Source organism: Seriola aureovittata, chromosome 13 (genome assembly GCF_021018895.1).
Source record: "Seriola aureovittata isolate HTS-2021-v1 ecotype China chromosome 13, ASM2101889v1, whole genome shotgun sequence".
In the NCBI taxonomy this organism is placed as follows: domain Eukaryota; kingdom Metazoa; phylum Chordata; class Actinopteri; order Carangiformes; family Carangidae; genus Seriola; species Seriola aureovittata.
In genome coordinates, this window is record NC_079376.1 from 5,140,324 (window position 1) to 5,162,769 (window position 22,446).

General features: G+C 41.2%; 1 protein-coding gene across 1 annotated transcript in view; it reads right to left on the bottom strand.

The window, feature by feature from the left end:
• Nucleotides 1–253: 253 nt before the first annotated feature.
• The window catches only part of syne2b (spectrin repeat containing, nuclear envelope 2b), a 105,765-nt gene continuing 83,572 nt past the window's right edge, over nucleotides 254–22,446 (bottom strand). Inside the window, exons 93-109 of the mRNA XM_056393850.1 lie at nucleotides 17,603–17,765; nucleotides 12,772–12,959; nucleotides 12,348–12,498; nucleotides 10,440–10,622; nucleotides 9,118–9,255; nucleotides 8,836–9,030; nucleotides 8,183–8,486; nucleotides 6,983–7,051; nucleotides 6,354–6,484; nucleotides 6,127–6,256; nucleotides 5,104–5,315; nucleotides 4,657–4,857; nucleotides 4,291–4,419; nucleotides 3,842–4,033; nucleotides 3,546–3,620; nucleotides 3,055–3,104; nucleotides 254–2,384 (exon numbers count right to left, since the gene is read on the bottom strand). Of these exons, the coding sequence (XP_056249825.1) occupies nucleotides 2,174–2,384; nucleotides 3,055–3,104; nucleotides 3,546–3,620; nucleotides 3,842–4,033; nucleotides 4,291–4,419; nucleotides 4,657–4,857; nucleotides 5,104–5,315; nucleotides 6,127–6,256; nucleotides 6,354–6,484; nucleotides 6,983–7,051; nucleotides 8,183–8,486; nucleotides 8,836–9,030; nucleotides 9,118–9,255; nucleotides 10,440–10,622; nucleotides 12,348–12,498; nucleotides 12,772–12,959; nucleotides 17,603–17,765 (2,722 nt within the window). The 3' untranslated portion in view covers nucleotides 254–2,173. The remainder of the gene's footprint in view (nucleotides 2,385–3,054; nucleotides 3,105–3,545; nucleotides 3,621–3,841; nucleotides 4,034–4,290; nucleotides 4,420–4,656; nucleotides 4,858–5,103; nucleotides 5,316–6,126; nucleotides 6,257–6,353; nucleotides 6,485–6,982; nucleotides 7,052–8,182; nucleotides 8,487–8,835; nucleotides 9,031–9,117; nucleotides 9,256–10,439; nucleotides 10,623–12,347; nucleotides 12,499–12,771; nucleotides 12,960–17,602; nucleotides 17,766–22,446) is intronic.

Consider the following 22,446-nt stretch of genomic DNA (forward strand, 5'->3'; position numbering starts at 1 on the left):
AAACCTCAGTGTAGTAAGGCATAAAATGTCATAAAAAGTCACAAAAATCGAATTGTAATAAAAATTTGTTTTATATGTAGCTTTAACATGCATGAACAGAGGTACTCAAACAACAAATCTAATGATAAAAGTATTTCTCGGTGGTTTCTGCACTACACACACGTTCATATCTCCGATCTAGTTGAACTTTTATCTGTCAGTTAAGCCTGGATCTCTCTCCAACCCAGTGATACAGTAAACATACAGGAGCAAATCATGGCAAACACAGTTTATTGACAATCAATACATCCTATAAATAAGTGTTCACAAAATAAATCAAACTTTAAATGTTTTTGTTTGTTTCTGTTCTGTCGGCCTTCTGAGCAGAGTCTGAGGTCGTGTACAAAAAATAAGGATCAAACACTGACTTTTAAATCAAATGTCACAAAATCCTCTCTGTAATATAGATATTAACAATGTAAATTAGAAACATTTAATGATCTTTGATTGTGCATGTACACAGCTACATTCAGTGCCCAAAGAATCGCTTACATTCATGTTCTACTCAGAGTCTATGATCACAGAAATCTTGACACCAGTTAAGTTCAACTGCAGGGAAGAAAGTGTTTCAAAGCAGCATTCATGTAAATCCCTCATGTACATAATCACTTGTTTTTAACCTTTTTTAAATGTTCAACAACCTGCAGGGCCTTAAGTCATGGGACCAATTTGGACATCATCGGGGTAAGTTCTGAACAACATCAAATTATTCTTAAAGGGGCAGATTATAGAGTTCTTGACATGATGATGTAGCTGCACCTTCTTTGTTTAACAGCTAGGTGGCAGCATAATGTGTGTGCTGTTGACCCCTTAATACATTGTTGCATTAATCGTAACCAGATCAAAAACAAATCCCTTTAAAAGCTTCATGAAGCGGGTATTTTTGATAGCATGACTAAAATCAAATGTGAATTAACTCAACTTTGTACCTATACAGAACTTTTAGATTACAATTTTAGATTTACAACTGCACACACACAGGATGATTAAATAGCCAGATGTTTCGAGAGAGCAAAGTCAATCATCTGAGTGTAGCTACCTGTCCAGCACCAAATAGCAGACGAACAGTTAGCCACTAGCCTCTGAAGAAAGTGGAACATCTGTCTCCTGTGGGATGCTAATGTTGCTACATTTGTAAATGGGCAGTTTTTATGCTACTATGTTAGTTAAAACACTTGATTAGCTATTGATAGCTTCATATCAAAAATCGCTTCATGCAGCTTTAATCTGAGAAAAAGGAGTGCCATTTAACTTCCTGTTATGGCCATTACAAAATAACCAATGGACAGTCTTTTATATTGTATGTTTGTGGCACTCAAACTATTTAACGCCATGTTGAATTAATCTGACAGGCTTCAGTACCACTCAAACATACATTCATACACAAAAGCAATAAGTTACCTATTTCTTTCTCAGTAGTTTGCCATTATATACAAAAATTAATTAACGCCATTAAAAGTACATTGTTATCTGATAAAATACAGTAGTTTTGTTGGCTACAGAAAGGCATGTCTGCAGATGAGTCACTGCCATTATTTAAAAAACAGTTATAGCTTACAGATGTTAAATAACCCTAAATAAAACAAAAAACGCCTCGGCTCATCTCTGTATAAAATGTGCTATCATCAACAAGTGGCTGCCTTCTATGAAAAACAGTAAAAATAGCTGCAGTGGTAGAAAATGGCAAGTGTGCCTCTCAGTTTCTGGATGCTTTGGTAATAAGTGTCCTTTATCCTTCAAACTCGACACCAGACTGTTGTGAACGTACAAAATGTAGATATCAAAATAAATCCTGACCTTTTTTATATTGAAAATGTTCAGTGGGGACGTTAACTGGCAAATCTACATATATAAAAAAAAAAAAATCACAACCTTAAAACAGACCAGTAATATGGCTTCTTTTTTCTTTTACTGTGGCGCACCACAAATAAATATGTTTTTAAATACACCAATAAAATTTAGAGTCAAAAAACACGAGGCCTTCAGGTGTCGTCGTTTTGTGGAAGGGAGCAGGTGTATTTGAACTTGTCCGTTTTAGGTTTCATCCTCATACGTGCTTGTTCCTTTTTCAGTCCTCTCCCTTGTCAGGAAGAGCTGGAGACAAACTTTCTTTGCTGAGCATCGTGGCGGTGTTTCACGTGGGCGGAGGGCCGTTGGTGTAACGCAGCATGGGGTAGAAGGAGCGTGCAAAGTTGTTAGACAGTGTACAGCTGTAGTGCTCTTCAGACAGAGGCACCAGGCAGGCCACAACCAGCAGCACTAAGAAGAGCAGGTGAAGAGGGAAGGCAGCTCGTAGAACCCGGTAGAAGAAGGGTCGGTGTGGGGAAGAATCCCTCCTCTCCTCCCTGGATGTGGACAGAGGTGGATTTTATTAGTTTAAGATGAAAGACGCAGGTGAAGGTCGACTTTAAATTAATAGTTTGACATTTTGGGATCTAAGCTTGTTAATGTTCTTGGTGCGTGTTAGATGACTCTTGATTCCACACTCATACAGAGCTATAGCCAGGAGGTGATCAGCTTAGCAAACAGGTAACCTGGCTGCAAGTCACCGCTCCTGGATGCTGTTCGCCCAAAAGCAAATTGTTAAAGCTTGTAACTTCCTGTAAAACTGTTACTTTTTCATTTTTGGACATACAGCAGCCAGGTGCAATGTTTCACTCTTGCTGTTTGAAGGGTCAGTATTGGGTCACCCCAGTACAATGTAAGTAAAGTCTGTGCCGCTCATAGCATTGAAAATTACACTTAAAAAATCAAAAGCAACATCTGTTACTCAGGATCATCCACAGACTGAAATATAAACAGTTTTTATAGGAACTACTTTCTACCAGAGAAGTGGTTTCTATGAAAACTGTCACTTTTTTTATGCCGTACAACAGTGGATTATCCAGAGTAATAGGAAAATAGTTTTGGTGTGTTTGTAGAAACTATCTGCATGGTGAGAATATAAACTTTTGTAACTTGGTTGAACTGAATCCTGAAGCTAATTTACTAAAAATAAATCAATGCAAAAGTTACCTTCTAGTTGCCGTTTGTCTGACTGTAGCTGCCTGTGGACCAGCCTCCTCCTGAAGGAAAACACAAGTCAAAGGTGTTAATCACCCTTTACTTTCAAAACAGGAAATCTCAAATGGTTAAAATTGGTCCCACCTCAAACGGCAGCAATAATCAATGACATAATGGTATAACAATCACAGTGGACATTTTCTGTATTATGGGAGCTAGTACTTTTCATACTAAAAGATAAATTTTTAATACTAAGAATACTGAGGTAACATTTTAAATGCAGGAATTTTATTTGTAAGGGTATTTTACATGCTGGTAGTTACTTAATAAAGAATCTGAATTTTTAGAACCACATTACTTTAGTTACTCTCATGTAAAACTTTGAAATTGAACCCTCTTCCCATGATAAGTGTCTAATTTCTACATGTTCTGTGTGACTGTACATCACTATTCTCTACATTCAGCCTGTGTGTGTGTGACAGAAGGTAAACACCGAGCTGTACCTTGTGCAGCAACAGAGGAGAGCTGAGTGTTCCCAGACCGATGCTGTCCATTTCAGAGCTGGTTGAGCAGGTTTCCTGAGACGCAGACGGTAAACAAACAAACAGATCATTAGATGGAGCTGATCAAACCAGTTCAGAGGCCTCAGAGTTCTTACACGTCTCTTATTTGACCTTTGTCCTTTGCATTTCCCTCAGATAAATAAATTTTTGGCAAGAAAAAACAGCCTCTTATTGGCTGTGAACCTGTATCACAGCAGAGTCCTTGTGTTCATAAAGTAAACATAAAGTGGACATACCAGTTTTCCCTGCAGCGCGTGCAGGTCAGCCGCCACCTGTCGCAGCAGGAGATGCAGCTTGTTGCCGATGACGTGGACCTTCTCTTTGGCCTCCACACTGTCCTCTCCGGTGGCCTCGAGGAGGAGCTGAGAGGAGATGTCCTGCAGCGAGGACACCTGCCGCTGACGGCCGTGCAGCTCCTCCTGCAGCTCCTGCAGCAGGGGGCGGCAGAGCAGAGGACTCGGTACAGGGCTGAGACTGAACAGTGTTCAATATACAGACACGACTGATAACTTTGTTTCCATCCATCCTCTTAATGATCAATGGATCTTATATGACATTAAGAGCCGGCAGAGAAGGTAGTGTATTGTAATACCAATTCATCTTTGAATTATTAAACCTCTCTATAATGAAAACATGTATTCTGAAGTAAAATAGTGATGGATGAATTGATGGGTCGTTTGCTCACCGTCAGCGCGTCCCGGTGCTCCAGCAGGACAGAGCGTGAGGTCAACAGGTCACTGACGTTTACGCCGAAGAGTTTGTTTTCGGCCTGAGCGAGCCACAACAGCAGAGAGTGCAGCGTCTCGTGAAACTCCTGAAGAAGAACACAAAGGTCAGAGTGTAACGGATGTGGAGGCTGTTCATCTTTCACAAAACTCAAAACATCAGATTGCAAGAAGGGTTGAAACAGTTCATATATTAAACTCCTGTTTCTATCAGTTTCTATTGTTCATGTGAAACTAGATAATGTGCTACTGCTGCTCTCTGAACACTGACGTACAACAAAGCTTTTTAACCACCACAAACTGCAGTGAGTGTCTCCATGTCTCACCTGACACTGCATGAGTGCGCAGTGCAGCCTCCTCTCCCAGCTCTCCAGGCCGCCGCAGGCCTGCGTCCAGCTGAGGTTGGCTGAGCTCAGAGCTTCCTGCAGCTCCCGCAGCTCGACACTGTCGCCCCGCAGGAAGTGACGGCTGCTCAGGTTGACGGAGATCATCAGACACTTGTAGCTGTTGAAGCTTTTCTGCATCTCCTGAACAAAAGAGGGATTCACATGTTCTCAAAAGAAGACTAGAAGAGAGGAGATGACTCTTTGATGCAGCTGCTTTTGTTTGAGTCGTGTTAAGGTCACACTTCAAACATCTGTATGGCTGCAGGAACAAATGTGAGACATCTGGCCCTTGTTTTCTCAGACTCACGTGTACACAACAACGTCTCTGAGTTACAATTTTATCTTTCACGGATCATTTCTGAGAAGAAATGTGGGGAATGTCATTACCTTTAGTTTCCTAATGTTGACCTCGATGTCTCGGATGCTGGTGGATGGCGCAATCCGTTGCAGCCTCTCCAGCTCTGGCAGCACCCGGCCCAACCAGGAAGTGACATCGCAGAGGTCAGAGTTCAGCTTCTGCCACTGCTCCAGGTCCTGCTTGATGTCCGTCTCGTTGTTGAACTTCTGTGCCTGGAGCAGCTCCCAGCGCTGGATCACACCTGCAGATAAACAAGAGTCAGAGGGAGAAACGCTTTAACACCGCTACGAATAAAGATTGTATTGTTGTGCACAACCTATGTGAGTCCCTCTTAAAGTAAATTAGCAGGATGACTTGTTTGAATTGGTTAATATCAACCCAGGATTGAGTGATGTGCATTTGAGTAATAAATGTTATTTCTAACGTTTATCTTTAACATCAAATAAAAATCATAACCAATCGCCGCCTATGAGGCAGTTGTGAGAGTTCTGTAACACACAAAGAAGATCAGCCTCTACATGATGTTTTTACATAATTAGTCGATAGAAAATCAAGTGATAATTTTGACAATTGATTAAAAGTCAATAATCAAGCAAAGAATCTCAACTGTTTCCTGGTGCTGCTTCTTTCACATGTGGATTTACTGCTTTTTAAAATTAAATATGTGTGAGTTTTTGCCTGTTGGTTGAAGCTATTTGAGGATTTGTGATGGACATTTTTCGACAGTTCAGTGACATTGTATGAACAAAATGATTAGTCAGTTAATCCAGAAGAAGTAATTAGTACACTGACATTCATTAATAATCTGCCAGTGTGGTTCATGACAAAAATGTGACCCATGAAAGTTGCAACATTGTCTTTGTCAGAGGAAACCAGAGGATTATGGGAAAATAATCACGTGAGTATTCAGTCATGTCCTCCTTTGGTCTCACAAACCGGTTTACCACATGTTAAAGTTATATTACAATCTGTATTATCAGCTCTGACTGTTGTTTCCACAAAGTCAAACAGAGTGACGCCTCTCTCTATGGTGTTTATCTCTGTCACTGTACCTGTGCTGGTCTGTCTGTTGGCCGTGCTGCTGGTCAGACCTGCGTCCTCCAGATCCTCCTCATCGTTCAGGATCAGCTTGACTCTCTTCACACTGTTGATGCTGCCGCTGCACTCCGACATCAGCTTCACCTGAACGCACACAGATTCAATCAAACACTGGTTTCACAGTGAGGAAACTAAGCCTTTAACATGGGAATATTTCGTAGATCTCGATGTGTGTTCTTACGTAGCCCTGCTGGTGGAAGGGAGTGCTGGTGGTGTGTGTGGGAGACGAGCTCAGGCCTCGGACGATTTCTCGAGGAACTCGTTTCCTCTCTGGGGAGCCGGGCTGGTGCCAGCTGGGCGGGTCAGACTTCACTGAGGAGAGAGATGGAAAGGTTCAACAAAATGATGGTAAAATTTTTTTAATAGAATGAAATAGAGAATGAACAAGAAAAATGAGTTAAACAATAAGACAGAAAATGGAACAATAAAGCCACAAATTTCATCATTGAAATATCAAACAGTCTTTCAATTCTTCCATCAGCCATTTGACACATGCATGAAATTCAAGTATCTGTCAATAACATGCAAAAACACTATCAACAAACCACAAATCCACTGCAGAAATGCAGAAAATAAAACACGGTCTCATGCAACTTTCATGACTTCAAGACTCAATCTTGATGAACAAAGATTGTGACATTTGTCAAAGTGGATAATAAGTTGCAGCAGTGAACAGACGCATCTGTAAGTGAAGATACAAACAAGGTGTCTGTGAATTAGATCAGGGATGTGGATGAGTTTGGGGTTGCTAGGAGACGGGATGCATTAACATACAGCAATGCAGTAGCATGCAGCAGGCAGAGTGCCTACCCGAGGCTCCTTCCACTGCTCTGACAGTGGCTTTAACAAACGACTCTGAGCTCTCTGTGACCTGCACATCTGGAGGAGAGAGCAGAGGTGAAGGGCGTGTGACAGCTGCTCTGTAAAGATGGAGCTCTGCGCACGTTAAGAAGCGGTTTCAGGAAGATCACAAAACGAGCAGTTAACAGAACAGTGGGGACGCCAAGAAGAGAGCAAGACAGTAATCTGCGACTTCAAACTGACGGAACATTTTGACCTAAAGGAAACACCTGGAGTTAAAGATACAAATTATTAACTACAAACTGACAAAATTTGACATTGTTGACCAGTTTTCAAACTTTTAAAATTCTTTTTCTACTTTCAAGGACATGCAGTCTGGAAATTACCTTGTAAATATCAGTCACAGAAAACAGTTTTTGTTGTTTGTGCTTAATAAAGCAGGTGGACACAGGGACCTGTTCTGAACTCTTTGCTGCTGTGTTCAAGGATGCTCTTAAATTTGAATTCGCCTCATTGATTATTGTTGTCTTGGCTTCTTTTTCCATCACCCAAGTTAGCTTCATATGTTCTGTGCCGACCAAGACCAGCAGTAGAGAACGCATTACACCTGTTGTCAAGTACCTACTTTGGTTACCTGTCAGTTTCTGTTTTGATTTTTAAATTCTGCACCGACTTAAATGTCTCACATGCTTACGCTCTATGAACCAGTACAGCTCCTCAGGTCCTCTGGCAGCTTTTAGTTTCTATGCTTCGAGCCGATGGTTTTTAGTCGGACACTTTATTTTATTCACTTATTTTACTGTATCTATGTTGTAAATTGTAGTTTATTCTATTTTATCTGTTATTTCATTTTGCGTAAATGTTTTTTTTTTTGCTAAAGTTATTATAGCATCTTTTTTATTGTATCTATTTGTCAGCTTTATTTGATTTCTCCTTTTTCTTTTTAGCTCATAAATCAACTGTGAAGCTCTTTGAACTGCACTAACCTGTATTAAAAGTGCTGCACAAATAAAGTCTGAACACGTCAGTCAGTCAATCAATCAATCAATCAATCAATCGATCAATCAAAGGTAAACAGAAACCAATCGAAATACAGTGGATTCTAAAAACCTGTGTTTGTTGTACTTCTTTATAAGAGTACAGTAAATAATCTCTTTCTCTTTTGGCTGATGACAATAATGAACAGCTAAAATAAGCAGCTGTCGTTACCTGATAGAGCGCTGAAGAAGGTGGCATCCTCATCATCCTCGTGTGACGATGATCCTCCCACGTCAACAGTGTGGTCCCACTCCAGTGGGATGGAGTCCACGCTGACGGGGGTCTCTCTCCCTGATCGCTCCAGAGGAGGCGCCAGCAGGTGGCACACGGCCTGACGTCCAGCCGAGACTCCGCCTACAGCCGGGACTTCCTCCTCCTTCTTCCTCGTTTCTCTCCACGAAGTCCCGTTGGTCAGATCGGGTGAGTCTTCCAGGTCCGTGTCCCGGTCTGACAGATCCCTCTCCTCCTCCAGCACCTTCAAAACGGACGAGGAAAGATATTTAGCTCTGAAACTCTGAGCATCATCATGAGTGAGACACACAAACAACAACTCTATTGTCGTCCATGTTCCTGAAAGATGTGTAAGACCCTCAAACTACAATTTGATGGGATAATTTCATTTTTTAATTGATTTAACAGTAAAAAAAAAAAAAAAAAGAAAAAAAGTAAACTAAAAACTATAAGTAAAATTAAACTTCACAAACTGTTTGTGTGTATGTTTTGTGTTCTGCAGTTTTTTTCTGCCATCACTTAGAACTATATTGTACCTGTCTCCATGTTGCATCTGTTTTTATCTCTAAGAGTAACACTTGTGTAGCACTGACCGGGCGCCTGTTGACGAGGCGGTGGTGGAAACGCGCCACCCTGCCAAACACCTCCTGGCAGTAGGAGTGTAGCTCCTCCAGCTCGTCCTCGATCAGCACGGCGTCCAGAGGAGCGCTCTTCTGGATCAGGTTCTCCCCGAACACGATGAGGGCGTCGATCTTGTTGGTGTTGAGGGTGATCTCCTGCTGGAAGCCCTGCACAGCGACACAGCACATGTTTCCGTCTTTTAGGGGGCCAGAGTAAGCAGTGTGTATGTCGTCTCTTTACGGGGGCTGACTTACGTTGAGCTGTCTCATCTTGTCTTCGATGTCGCTCTCAGAGAAGTGCTCCACGTTGGTGAGCTGCAGGTCCATCTCCGTCAGCCAGACCAGGATCCCCTCACGAGTTCCCTCAAAGTCTTCTCTCTGAGAGGTAAAGTGCTGCAGGAGCACAGAGGGCGGAGATCACTATTTAAATGCTGTTCAGATATTAGTATTCATGCAGGTATTCATGAATGTCAGAGATATTAATGTCACAGGTCAGACTAGGGTTGAAGCATTTTTAATTCCCAAACTATCTGATAGTTTTAATGAAAAACGTCCTTGTTTAATATAATAAATCCAAACAAGCTTCAGCGTTTGAAGCTACATCGAACAAAATGTGGGTTTCAACTTTAGAAAAGCAAATGAAAGTGTAAACTTATCATCCTTGCTGTGATTTGTACTGTCTTTAATTTGTTTAAATTTCTATTGAGATGTTAAACACAAATTTACTTTATTGATGATCCTTTTTCTAAAGTATTTATTGGTTGTGTGATGTCACGTGGATCCTGCATCTTTACTCTTTTAACATCAAAGATCACATTTATTGTGTCATTCTTGACAATGTTGTAGTTATGTGGGATTTGATGATCTTCTCTAAAATATCAACTAAACTAAAATTGTTCACTTTTAAACTTACTCTGACTGGGTTAAACCTCAGTGGGATAATGAAGAAACACTGGACGGAAACAATCTAAACTAAATGATATTTATTATTATTATTATTGTTCTTACAGTGCCAGTCTCTTTTTATTACTGTGACTGTATGTTTTTGGCTGGAGTCTGATGTGAATGTTGCTTATGGGGGCTGAGCCTGCAGAGGTCAACCAGCACCAATCGGCTGGATTCTTTGATTACATGCAACATAAACACCCTCCATCTGCTCGGAGCCACATGCCGCCATGAAAACAGCTTCCTGCCAACATGACGCCTCGTGCTTCGTCACCGTCTGAGAGGTGACCCAAATCCTGACGGCTTAGGGTGGAGCTGAGGGCGGGGAGATACTACACAGATCTGCTGGGAAGGTTTAAGGCATGCTGATGTTCGATCTCTGATTTCTGTCTGACTCATTTTAGTTTTTTAATTTTCATTCTCGTAAAGAAAAACTTCCTCTGCTGTGATATGTGCAGTTTGTTGTCACTGGATTTCTAGATATTAGGGTTCAGATTATTTGAGGAATTTTTCAAACACAGCTTTAAAGATCCTTCATGGTTTTAGTGGCTGAGTCGGTGCAATTAAAGTCCTTAAACACTGTTCATATAAAATCAACCACTATGCTTCTGACCCCCACCCTCTCCACTCACCTTGAGCCTGCGGAGCACAGCCACCACCCTCCTCTGCAGGCTGTCCCACCGCTGGTTCCCCTCGTGGACCATGACCTTGAGCTTGCTGGCGGTGTCGGTCCGGTTCTCCCGGGCCAGACGGCGGTACTGTTTGTTGACCAGCTCCAGCTGAGTCAGCCGCTCATGAACCTGCCGCTGGAACGCCTGAGAGGAAAATACAGGATGAGCACATCAGAAGTTTCTTTAGAGTTTATGAACGTTTGTCATGGACTGCACATATTAAGATAATAATTCAAGTGAAAAGGAGAGGAAGGGTATGATTTATCTACTAAAATTTCCATGTGGGAAACTAGTAGAACTTAAAAGTATTGCATGATGTAAAAAACAAAAGCCCAGCTGTGACACAGTTCATGGAAATGAACGATCTGTTCTCTTCTCTGTGACTTGAGAAGGTGTTTTAGGCACCAACACACTGGAGAAACTTTGTGAAAATGTTTGTTAAAACTAAGATTAAATACATAATAATAATAATAATAATAATTATAATTATATCAAATTTATTGTAAGAATAATTATGGTAATATGTGTTCTCAACATAGTATCTGTTGTAAAGTCAGACAACTGGTAATGGACTGTAGGGAAACAGGAAGCAACATCAGACACCGTCCTGATGAAGGACAGAAGCCTCCTGCTTTTATACTCCATTCTATTTATTCACATTGTAATGTATTTTAACATGTCATCCTTTTCATTTAGAATCAATTCACTTATAAAACACTATAATCACCCTGTATAAAAGGTGCTAGACTGAATTACTGATTTTAAAAATCACTAAAATACCAGATTGAAGAGGCCATGATCACAGGCCTGGATTTTTGTGGAGGGAGGATGGGTGCAAAGATAAAATTAAAACAAGAACACATCATCTGTTTCTGTCTAAAAATCTTTTATATTAATGTCATTATTATAAGGTCATATAAACAGACAACAGGCCTCCACTCCCAGCTGCTCAGAGAGGATTAACAACCTTTTTCCAGTCAGTTTATGGATGTGAACCTTCATCCTTCTACTGATTTGCTTCTCTAATGATGATGATGATGCTCCCACAGCTTCCATTACATGTCACTGACAGCCAGTGCTGTATATAGGTCAGTCAGTGGTCTTCCACTGCGTTTAGAAGTAAACACCATCTAAACTGGATCCCTGTTGCTGTGGAGATGAGGGCATCTCAGCAGAGTCCAGATTACCGGACACTAATCTGTGTTTCTATTCCAGACCGACACATGAAAGGTTACCTTTGTGTCTCAGCATGACAGGACACCTGAACCTGAAACTGCACTCACACAAATAGTGAATAAGACGAGGCGTTAAAAGTGTCGCCGTAATCTGCTATTCCAAGCAGGTCAAACAAGTAAAGCACAAAATATAAACTTAACTTCAGCTTTCACACCTGCAGATGATTTTGAATATTGGGTCATCACCTGAACCTTTCTAGTGTTGCCACCATCTGGTCAAAACATCATCATTTACATAAGGAAACTGCATCTAATGAGCAGTTCACAATTTAAATCTATTCTCCCCAGAGGGTGAAACTCTTGAAAGTTTGGACTGTTTTAGGTTCATTCCACATCAAAAGATCAACGATATGGAAATTCGTAGGGCACGGTTTTGTTACCAACTAGGTAAACGCCTTGATTTGAACAAACCTTCCCTGTAGCGCCACCATTAGGAGAAAACTTCACACAAACTTTAAGCTGCTATGATTTAGGTCTATCATGGTTTTGGACCAGCCAACCGCTGCCTGGAAGACAGTGACAGGACATGAGACTGATCTTCCTGTGAATTTAAGGTCTTTCTTGGCATCACTTTGCCTCCAGTCGTCCCGTTCCAGAATTCTGCCAAAGTGAAAGACAAAGGATGTCTGCTGACCTCGAACTTCTTGAGCTCCTCCTTGGCGCTGGTGTAGAGGACGTCGGCGGAGTCTGGGTTGGCAGCAGTGAACTCAGCTGTCTTCAGCCAGTCTTCAAAGCGAGAGTAGTCGTCCAGGAACTTACACCAGAGACGCCACGTTTCCTCGATCCTGACAACAACAAGATTCATTTAACCTTCTTTATTTATCTGGCTTAAAAAAAAAGATGATAAAACCTGTGCAGCCTCCTGCTTCACATCTACCAGTGTCAGTCTGCAGCGACCATGTGATACATTTATTTATTGTGACTGGCTCGTTTACATAAAGAACAGTCTCCAGTTTTGGTTGGTTTACTGAGTCACCCTGTCATCTCTTATTTTGCCATAATGAGATCCGTGTATTTATTTTGGTGCATCTCTAACTGCACATCCCACAACTGCTCACCTCATCCTCCTCTCCATGGACATGGCACAGATGTTCCTCCAGCGACGGTCCAGGCTGCGGGTGGTCTGCTGGATCGAGTCATTCTCTGAGTCGCTGCCACAGGCGTCGGCGTCGTGGAGCAGGACGTCACACAGCGTCAGCACAGACGCCACGCTCTCCGTGTGCTGCTCGATGTCCCGCTGCAGGTCCTGCAGGTCAAACAGCACAGAAACATCTCGATCACATCTACAGTCAGTAGATCAACAAACCGGGGCTCATCGATGGAAGTCACATGGAGTTTTACACATCGATACAACAATATTCTAGTTTTCCTGGCATGGTCATTTTGAGCTGGACAAATAAGCCACATAACACCCCAGACTTTGACCATAATTTAGAAGTAAGAGTTTCCCAGTGCAACAGTGGAATGACTGTAACACAGAATCTGAATGTGAAGAGCAGACAAGCACAAAGAGTCCTCACAACATGCGTAAAAACAGCAGTGGAGTTATAAGTGACCACAGTATGGATCTTCAGTCAGGTGATAGTAGGTCGACTGGGAAGAGGTTAAACTTATCATCCATCAAGTCAGAGAGAAGGCAGCGATCCACAGCTGACGCCACTGACCATCTCTGAAGAGAGAAGATCACTTCTGCACATGTGCGACCATCTGTTACCATGTGACTGAAGCTTCATATTTAAGTCGCGTGATTACAACTGAACCAACTCCATTTGCTGATTAAGATCATGAGAGTTAAAGCTGTGGAAGAACCTAGTGAGCGGACTAAGATTGTTTGTCAACCTGATGCAACGGACAATTATTTTCATTACTGATTAATCTGCTGATTATTTTCTTGATTGGTTGTTTGGTCTGTGAAACATTAGAAAATAGTGGATCATTATAATCATAACAAAAATATTCAGTACTATAGATGATTATAAATTAACATAATTTAAAACACATAAAAGCAGAAAATCTTCACATCGGAGAAGCCAGAATCAACAATTTGGCTTTTTGCTTAAAAATAAAAAAAAAATTAAAAAAAAAGACTTTAATGAAGTTGTAGCAGCTCTCAACAAATGTCTTCAAGCATCAAAGGACGGAGGTTTGCAGCTCAGCTAGGAAGCAATCCGGTTTGCCAAAGATTTAAAATGTACCTTTTGTTTTCAGAAATCTTTATGGGGCCGTTTCACCTCCAGCATGTTGCCTAAATGTTTTACAGGCATGAGCAGCTCCTCCATTTCTTATCTGCATTGCCTCGTGGGGCAGAAGTGTTCATGAAAAGCACATTAACATGTGTAACGTGTCCCACATTTATGCATGTTTTGAGTATGAAGTGTGTTCACAGTACAAAAGTGACAAAATTCTGCATATTTTAAAAACTCAGTATGCATAGTAAAATATGTTAATGTGCTGCTGTTTTACACCATTGTCCCACGATGTGATGCACACAGCAAATGGGAAACTGCTTATAGCTGCAAAAGATGAAAATCCATTGAACATTTTGGAAAACAAAAAATTAAAAGACATTTTTCTGTCTCTTTATGAAGTTTAATTAGCAGTAATATTCCATAGTTGCAGTTTGACTGACCTGTAATGTCTCATTTCCGGTTTGTGTAAACTGTGAAATATGTTGATTTGTTGTTTACTAATTGCAAAAACAATACACTGTAAAGCCTCGTATAATGTACATTATATGCTATTAGCACAAGTATGAAATTGGGACACCTCTGTTTTGTGTTCATTGTGATTTTCGGCGTGTGTGTGCACGCGTGTGCATGTGTAGCTCCCTCTGAGGCCTGACAGCACTTTTGTCGGCTCCTGTTTGTTCAAAAGTTACCACTCTCTGGGTTGCCATGGTGACGGTTGAAAGCTTAAAGAGCCCATCCACACAGGAGTCATTTCAGCCATCCCTCATCCACTAATGGAGAGAGCTGCAGCCTTTTTCTGAAGAACAGGAGAAGTCCCGTCTCTTTCAGCCCGCCTGGCTCTCCATCTGTTCATTGCTCTCACTAATTCACTCATATTTCTTTCCTCCGTTTTTCTGCAATTCTGTCACTGTGAAAGGAATTATTCCTTTCTTCAGACGTGTGCTCCTCTTCCTCAGACATCTCTCTGTCCAAATTCAGACAGGAAACTTAAGTCAAATTTGTTTTGCAGATCAGCTCAAAGTCAGGCTGATTTTTAAAAGCAGAAACCAGCTCAGATTTACAGACGGTTAAAATATGATGTGAAATGTGGGCGCGCACCTGTTTTGACCACAACATCCATCATAAAACTAGACTACGAAATATCCAACTCTAGTTCACTTAAAGCCATTTCATCACTGTCAGTAGCTACATAAAGCACTTTGTCTGACACGTTTGTGACAGAGCACTGCACTTTCAAAGTTCTGACATTTTTACACCTGTCAGAAAAACTATGACTCTTGTCAACCAATCAGTGACGCCCAGCATCTAAGAGAGTTAGGTCATCTTAAATCATCTTAAAGGGGACATATTATGCTCATTTCCAGCTCTGTAATTTTATTGTGGGACTCCACTAGAGCAGCTTTGCATGATTCACAGTTTAAAAAAATCCTTATTTAATAAGTAATTATTTGACACAATGAATACCCATGAGCCAAAAATATGAAGACACTTAGTTTAGTGATATCAGTGTGCCAAAAAAATGTTGAGTGGCCACAGATTCCACCTGTCACTGATGTCTAATGTGGCTGTCCTATCACCAAAGGCAGTTTTTGATTAAACAGAACAGATCTGATCATGGTGTTGGGGAAGGCAGGGAGGTAGACAGCCTGCTGTAACTGAAAGACCAAATCTTATTTATCATTTATTTATTATTTCTCCCCCTGAACCTTTCTGCCCCTCCACTTCCTCTCAAACCAGGAACTTTCCTCCACTTAGTAAAGTAGTAAAGTAAAGTAAAGCGGCAGACTACAAATGGACAAACAGGCTGAAGTCCATTTTCTTTTTCTGGACCCCCCTCTGAGGCCTGCCTCTCACTGCATTTACCATCTCTCAGCCCAGCTTCCTCCTTCACAAATGCCCCTCTCTTCCTGCAGCGTGCTGAGAGTTCACTTTGCAGCACACATTACTCAAGTCTTCAGTTATTATGTGTTGGACCTCTACAGGGCGGACATAACATGGAGGGTTTTTAAAGCATGGGTTGTATCATCAGTGAGTGAATGAGGTACTTCCTGCTCTAAAATTCCCTCAAAGTGCCCTGAAGTGTCTCTGCCCTGGACAAATTCATGACAGCTTTTTAAGCCTCCTGTTTAAATAGCTACATAGAGCTATATGTTTCCTCACTGTAAATTCCCTTTTGAAACCCTTCTCTTACTGATAACTCATTGTTCCTTCACATAGAAGTATGTGAGTCTCAATGATTTCACCCTTGAGCCTCAGCCTCAGTGGGGATGGAGAAGAAGTGAGAGAGAGGCAGGAATCTGGGGCCATTTTACTGAAACTTCTTAAATTAAGGGAGGAAGAGTATGAGATTTGATTTTTCCCAAGTTGTTAATACTGAGGCAAATCTTAACTAACTTTATTAATCCTATCCTATCTTACTTCATCCTGTCTTGGTTCAGGTTAGGAAATCCTAAATACTCAATCCAACATCAGTTATCAACTTTTACATCTGTTACCTAGCAACCAGTGCTTCATTTCTCATCTCCTCTCACTGAGGTATTTTTGTTGATTTGTCATTGAAACGTACGAAGAAAGAAATAAAAACAACAACAGAGGCTTAACATCAAGACAGGTTAGTTAGAAGTGTAGGGAAATTAATAACAGCACTAACCCTGGGGCTAAGGTGTTAGAGTCTGCCATGTGACTTTAAACGAATAAGTTCCACCTGCTGACATTTCGTTGGTTGTGTAAAAACAATACAACAGCAGTGATATGGATAAAACTAATTAACTAAGTGATGGAAAAGTGAACATTAGAACAGATTAACAGTTATCCCAAAGTTCCTGTCTTCAGTCAGGATAGGAACTATTCATCTGTGATGGCTTTTTTTCCTAAATCCAGTCCTAACCTTCATTACCATGGTTACTAAACAGTTAAGGTCCGTTAGCATCTGCAAGTTAGAAAGTTTCTGCAATATGAACCCAGAGATGTGGCTCATTTGGAATGCTTTGTCACTGTAATTGGGAGCAGAAAATTTAGCCATAATTTCTGAATTAATTTGTCACTGAAAATCTGAAGTGATGAAAATCACTGTAGCAGACACTGAGATATCCTGACTTCTTGGTACCTGTATTGATGAACCTCCAAAAGCACTAGATCCCCCAATTGGCCTAATGCAACCTGATAGCAGCACCCTCACTGTCTGGTAAATATTCATGTCTTTTAAATTTCAACCTCCAACTTACTGCATCAGGCTTTTTGTTAAAATATTTAACTCTTCAGTCCAAGTCCAAATAACCTCTAATGACATGATCAGGGTTATTTTCTTATACTTTAAAACTTCCCTCAAAGATGCAGAAGATGTTATACAACTGAACCTCATATGTAAAGTCAGTGGAGTCCCCCATTCTCAATGTTTTATCAGGTTTCTGAGAAGGATATTTTAACTGAAATGAACCTTTAGTTTTTATGTCCACAGGCTTTTCTCCCCAAAATAAACATTGATTTTCGGACACAGTTGTTGATCTTTGTAGTGATGATTCAACCAGGAAATTCATGTCTGTCCAAGCAAATTTGTTCATTTGATCTGTTGATCTGTGAAGCTAAACTAAGGAAAGCTGAAGTTAACTAATATATAAAAGACATTTAACCAGATGGAAACTGAAGGTTATAAGCTGCTTAAATATTGCATTAGATTAAAAATCCTTCCTTCTTTGCCCACCTGCTGCTCAGCCAGTTTCCTCTGGATCTCGTCGCTGTGGCAGATGTTGTAGACCACCGGCTTGGCCAGCTCCGCCTCGATGCGAGACAGCCATGTCCGCAGGTTGCTCATGTTCTTATCGAGCTGCTGCACCGTCACCAGCGTCTCCTTCAGCTTCCTCACCCTGCAGAAAGAGAGGTGCCATGTTATAGACTGTGCCACTGGAGCCATTCAGACATACTTTCTACTAAAGCCTGTAACTTTTAAGAAGTTTAGATACGATAATTCCTCTGTCTCTTTCCTACTTTAGCATTTATATCTCTGTGAGATTCTCAGCCATCCAGGTCAAGGTACGTCCAAGAGCAATACAAAAGTAACGGGACTTGCTTGAGGTTCTTTCATCCTTCCACCCACTCATATAGCTCTTAGAGATACCAATGAAAAGACCAAAGTCAGTAATGTGTCAATCTCTCGATACCTCCTACACTGTCTGTGGCTCTCAGCCACAAACCCATTGGTTCCTATTGAATATTAAAATCTTTAAAAATGTCTCAAAAGTCCACAATATACACACAGTAACTCCCTAAAACAGCTGGTCACTGTAGTTGTCAGCAAATGTCACTGAAACAAGAGGGAATAGTATATTTTGGGGGATTATTTTCAGTGGCGGATTAATTCACATTTGATGCTCTGGTGAGTATGTGTGGGAGCAAATATGTTCCTTTAATGTCACAAGGCTTAGATCCTTTATTACAACAAAGTTTCTTCAATCAACAGCTGATTTTAGAACCTTAAAACTTACTACTTCACCAAACAGCAGCTTTGTTTGACAGATATATTCTTTGATTTTGGTATAAATCAGCGGACTGAAGGGACAATTGATGCTACAACAATATCTGCAACTACAGTATATCTGTACATTCAGCCTCAAAACAAATGAACTTATTTGATACCAAAGGTCTCAATTTACTGGTCCAAGATTTACTTTTTGTTATGGCAATGCTTTGAAAGTCTCATTTCAGTGTTTGAATTAACAGTTTCCAAGGCCTTTGAATCTAAGTTTGCACAGAATATAATTGAAAAGAAGCTTTTCACTGTTCAAACTATCAGATCTGCTGAACTTCTCATTTGAAATCTGAACTGGGACACTTTGAGATGCAGCGTGAACACAACCTTATGTCACGGAGCAGAAATGTTGAGCGTGGCCGTCCACAGTGAGAATCACACCCATCACCTCGCCATTGTTAGCACTACGCTCGGCTCAGATTAGCACGGTGGAGGGTTGTCACAGTGTCTGGGAAGAGTCGCTATCATTCTCACATACGACACAACAGGAGCCATTATAGCCGAGCTGCGGGCTGACCTACATCTGACGGAGAGCTGGGTGTAGTCTGGGAGGGGAGATTGCATTCCAGTTCTGCTCTCAGGTCAGTGACCTACATCACTTCATTCCTCTACACAGACCAACACAAAGCAGAGAGGGTGACACTCCTCCGTCATGTGACAGAGCACCAAAACACACCTCTGTGTGTACATATGGTGGGATACTCTGACTGTCACACAGTGGTTTTGTGTGATCTACAAAATACAAATTAGTACAAAGTGACACTGAAAGCAGGGGTAGGTGCCTTTTCTAATTAACTCCAATGAGTTTCATGGCTTTTGCATTCTGCCCAATAGTGAATTCCTGAGATTACATCTTTAAACAGATCCCTTAAATTATGTCTTTTTTAAGATTTGTGACAAAGATGTGACCAAAGCATTAAAGTTAAGAAATATATTTAAAAAAATAAACTTGTCATTTCTCCTCGGCTGGACAAACACTGTCCTAGCTGCACTGACTCTACATGACCTTAAACATTTCCTTACAGTAATTTCTTGTAACTTTTGCAGAGAAAAACATTAAAAATGATGCATCAGTAACAAGCTTAATAGTAGCATACATCTGTAGGTCTATAACTCTACTCTAAGCACCTAAACCTGAAAAAAAGTAAAATTTTTCTCTGAAGTTGTGTGAGAGGAGCAGGCAAAGGGGCTGGGCTGCCTAAATATGGAGGAAAATCCAGTGGTTCTGTTACTGAACACCTGCTTGATCTCACGTCAAAGAACATTAGCAGGATGCTTGAGGCTTTAAATACATTTTGGATTAGTTTGCCTGTTATTTTATTTCCTGAAAATACGTGCTGTTGATATGTGGACATGTATCTCAACAACAAGTTAATCTTCAATCTGAAAATGTAAAAATCACTAAACTTGACACAGCAACATTGTGCTCTGTGCATCTTGAAGGACAGGAGGCAGCAGGTTGTGCAGAGCAGCTGCAACTCAAACGAACATGTCACAGTGTCTCTCTGAGCTGCGAAGCTCATTCCTATGTGTCTTATCGTAATGTTCAATGATTAACAGGCTATTAGCTCCATGCACATTTACATACACTGTCGACATTACTATTAATAACCGAAGTGTAACTGTGTGTGTGTGTGTGCACGTTTCATGCTACTTCAGACACTGTGTAAGGTAGCACAGCCGAATGATGCAACAGTGACACTGAGGCAGCAACAAGCTGCTGAAATCCCACATCACAGAAGCTGCATTTTGCTTTAATTTCCGACTAATAACAAACAATTGGCATAATTGTTAAGATGCTGACACTGCAACAACACAGAGAGGAGGGGCTCCAGTCCTATTTTTGGCTTGAAATGCAGCTGTGTTTGTGTGCAGGCAGGTGTGCGTCCAAGGTTGCATGTCTCTACAGTATGTGAGGACGTGGCAGTACATGAAGGGGCGGAGAGCAACATCAGTGACATCAAAAACATGCTGCTGCGATCATAGACGAACATTTAAAGGCTCAATGCATCAACACACAAGCAACCAAACCCAAACACACACACCTGCTGTCCAAGCTGCAGCCATGTATAAATACCATCACACACACGAGACAACTGGAGCTGAATTGAATTTGCTCTGAAGGAGTCGGTGTGCGTCCGCCTGCCTGCCTATATGCCTGCACTGACAAAGCTTAGCCCATCCCCCTTCGCTCCTGCTCTCCGTCTCTCCTCCACCTCCTCCTGCTTCTTCTCTTTATCACAACAAAACACCCAATGTGCTCCCCTTTCACCCGTCTGCCCCCTCAGACTCAAGCCAGCCGGGTGCGTCGGGGCATGATGAGGGCTTGGGGTGAGGGCGAGAGGTACTTACGGACTGGTGAGGAGGCTACTCCATGGCGATGTCTCATCCGCTAGAAGGCACACCCCCCCCCCCAATCATTCCCCTCTATACTCTTCAGTCTGCCTGTCCCCTCCTCCTCCCCTCACTCCGTCCTCTCTCCTCCACTTCCAGCTTTTGCGAACAGCTGGATGCACTGACAGGTTCACTCGAGGATACACAGAGTCAAGAGAGTCTTAGTAAAATTTGTAAAATAATATTCATGTTCACTTGGGTTGCATAATTATTAAACAATAATCGTTGGTATAAACTGGTGAAGAAAGAGCTCAAAGTGATGACTTCAAATTGTTTGTTTTGTCCAATATAATATATATTATTTTTCCAATTTATATATATATATATATATATATATAAATAATATAAAACAGAGAAAAGTGGCAAATCCTAAAATATAAGACACCGAATCCAGCTGACATTTGGCGAGAGGCAGGGACAGGTGACCAGTCTATCAGAGGGTTGACACAGAGACTCTCAAAGAGATGCTCATATTCACACCTATGGGCATTTTAGAGTCTGCAATTAACCTGCATGTCTTTGAACTGAGGGAGGAAACCCATGAAAGCACAGGGAGAACATGCAAACTCCCCCAGTGTTCAAACCCAGAACCTTCTTGCTGTGAGGCAGGGCTATAACTTTGTAGTTGATGTGTTATAAACTGTATATCTTCTCACAGAGGGTCTTGGCACAAAATGCAGGTTATCTTGCAGTTTTCAGAGAAAGAAACTCTGTATGTGTTTGGATATTATCTCTTCAGCCCTATTCTGACTTTTGAGGCATGCACCTAGTAAGCAGCAGAAAAGGAAATATTTAAATAGAAAAAAGATCTGTCTCTTTACAACAGCAGAATCCTACATCAACAAAGTCAACAACCGGTAACAAAACACAGAAGCCCATTCAAGTTAGTCCAGGTCTTTAGCAGATTACAGATGCAGCTGTCGATCGCTGTTACCATTATTGGATACGACGTCGGACGTTACCGCCGACAGAGCTGGAGCTGCTGACACAGACAGACCCAGCGGGGAAACCTCAGCCTGGAAAACCTCCATCTGCCACCTTCTTCCATTTCAAATAAACCAGCCTGGGGTCCAGAACACTTAGAGCAAGTAATAAATAACATGTCTAAAAAGTAGTGAAAGCTTAAACAGGTGGAGGAGAAAAAGAATGATGAGTAAATACACAGACGTGGAGAAAAAAAGGCCTGAAAAAAGAAAACAGAAATGTAAATTTAAAGCCCCTTTCAGACAGTGAATACATAAGATTACTGGCTTCTTCTATCTGTAAGAGTAATGTCTTTCTGCTGGTCAGATATAGGTGTCTGTTATGTAAATGTTTACTGTGGCTTTATTTAGAAATGGGCCGCAATGCTTATTAGCTACTTGGCACCTGGTGCAAGAGAGGGAGCGACTGCACGTCTGAAAAACAGCAGCAGAAGAAGAGAGTTTTCTGTTCTCCCACAAGCTGCATCAGTGGTGGGTTTATATTATTTTGCAGTTGAAATCTTAATTAATGACATCACAAGCCCACAGACCCAGTGAGTCATTTCTATTGTCTATTTATAGAGATAAATATTTATCAGCAGCCTATTTCACCATGAAAAGACAGTAATTAAGTCTAATTTAACTCCTATTTTTCCATTTTGC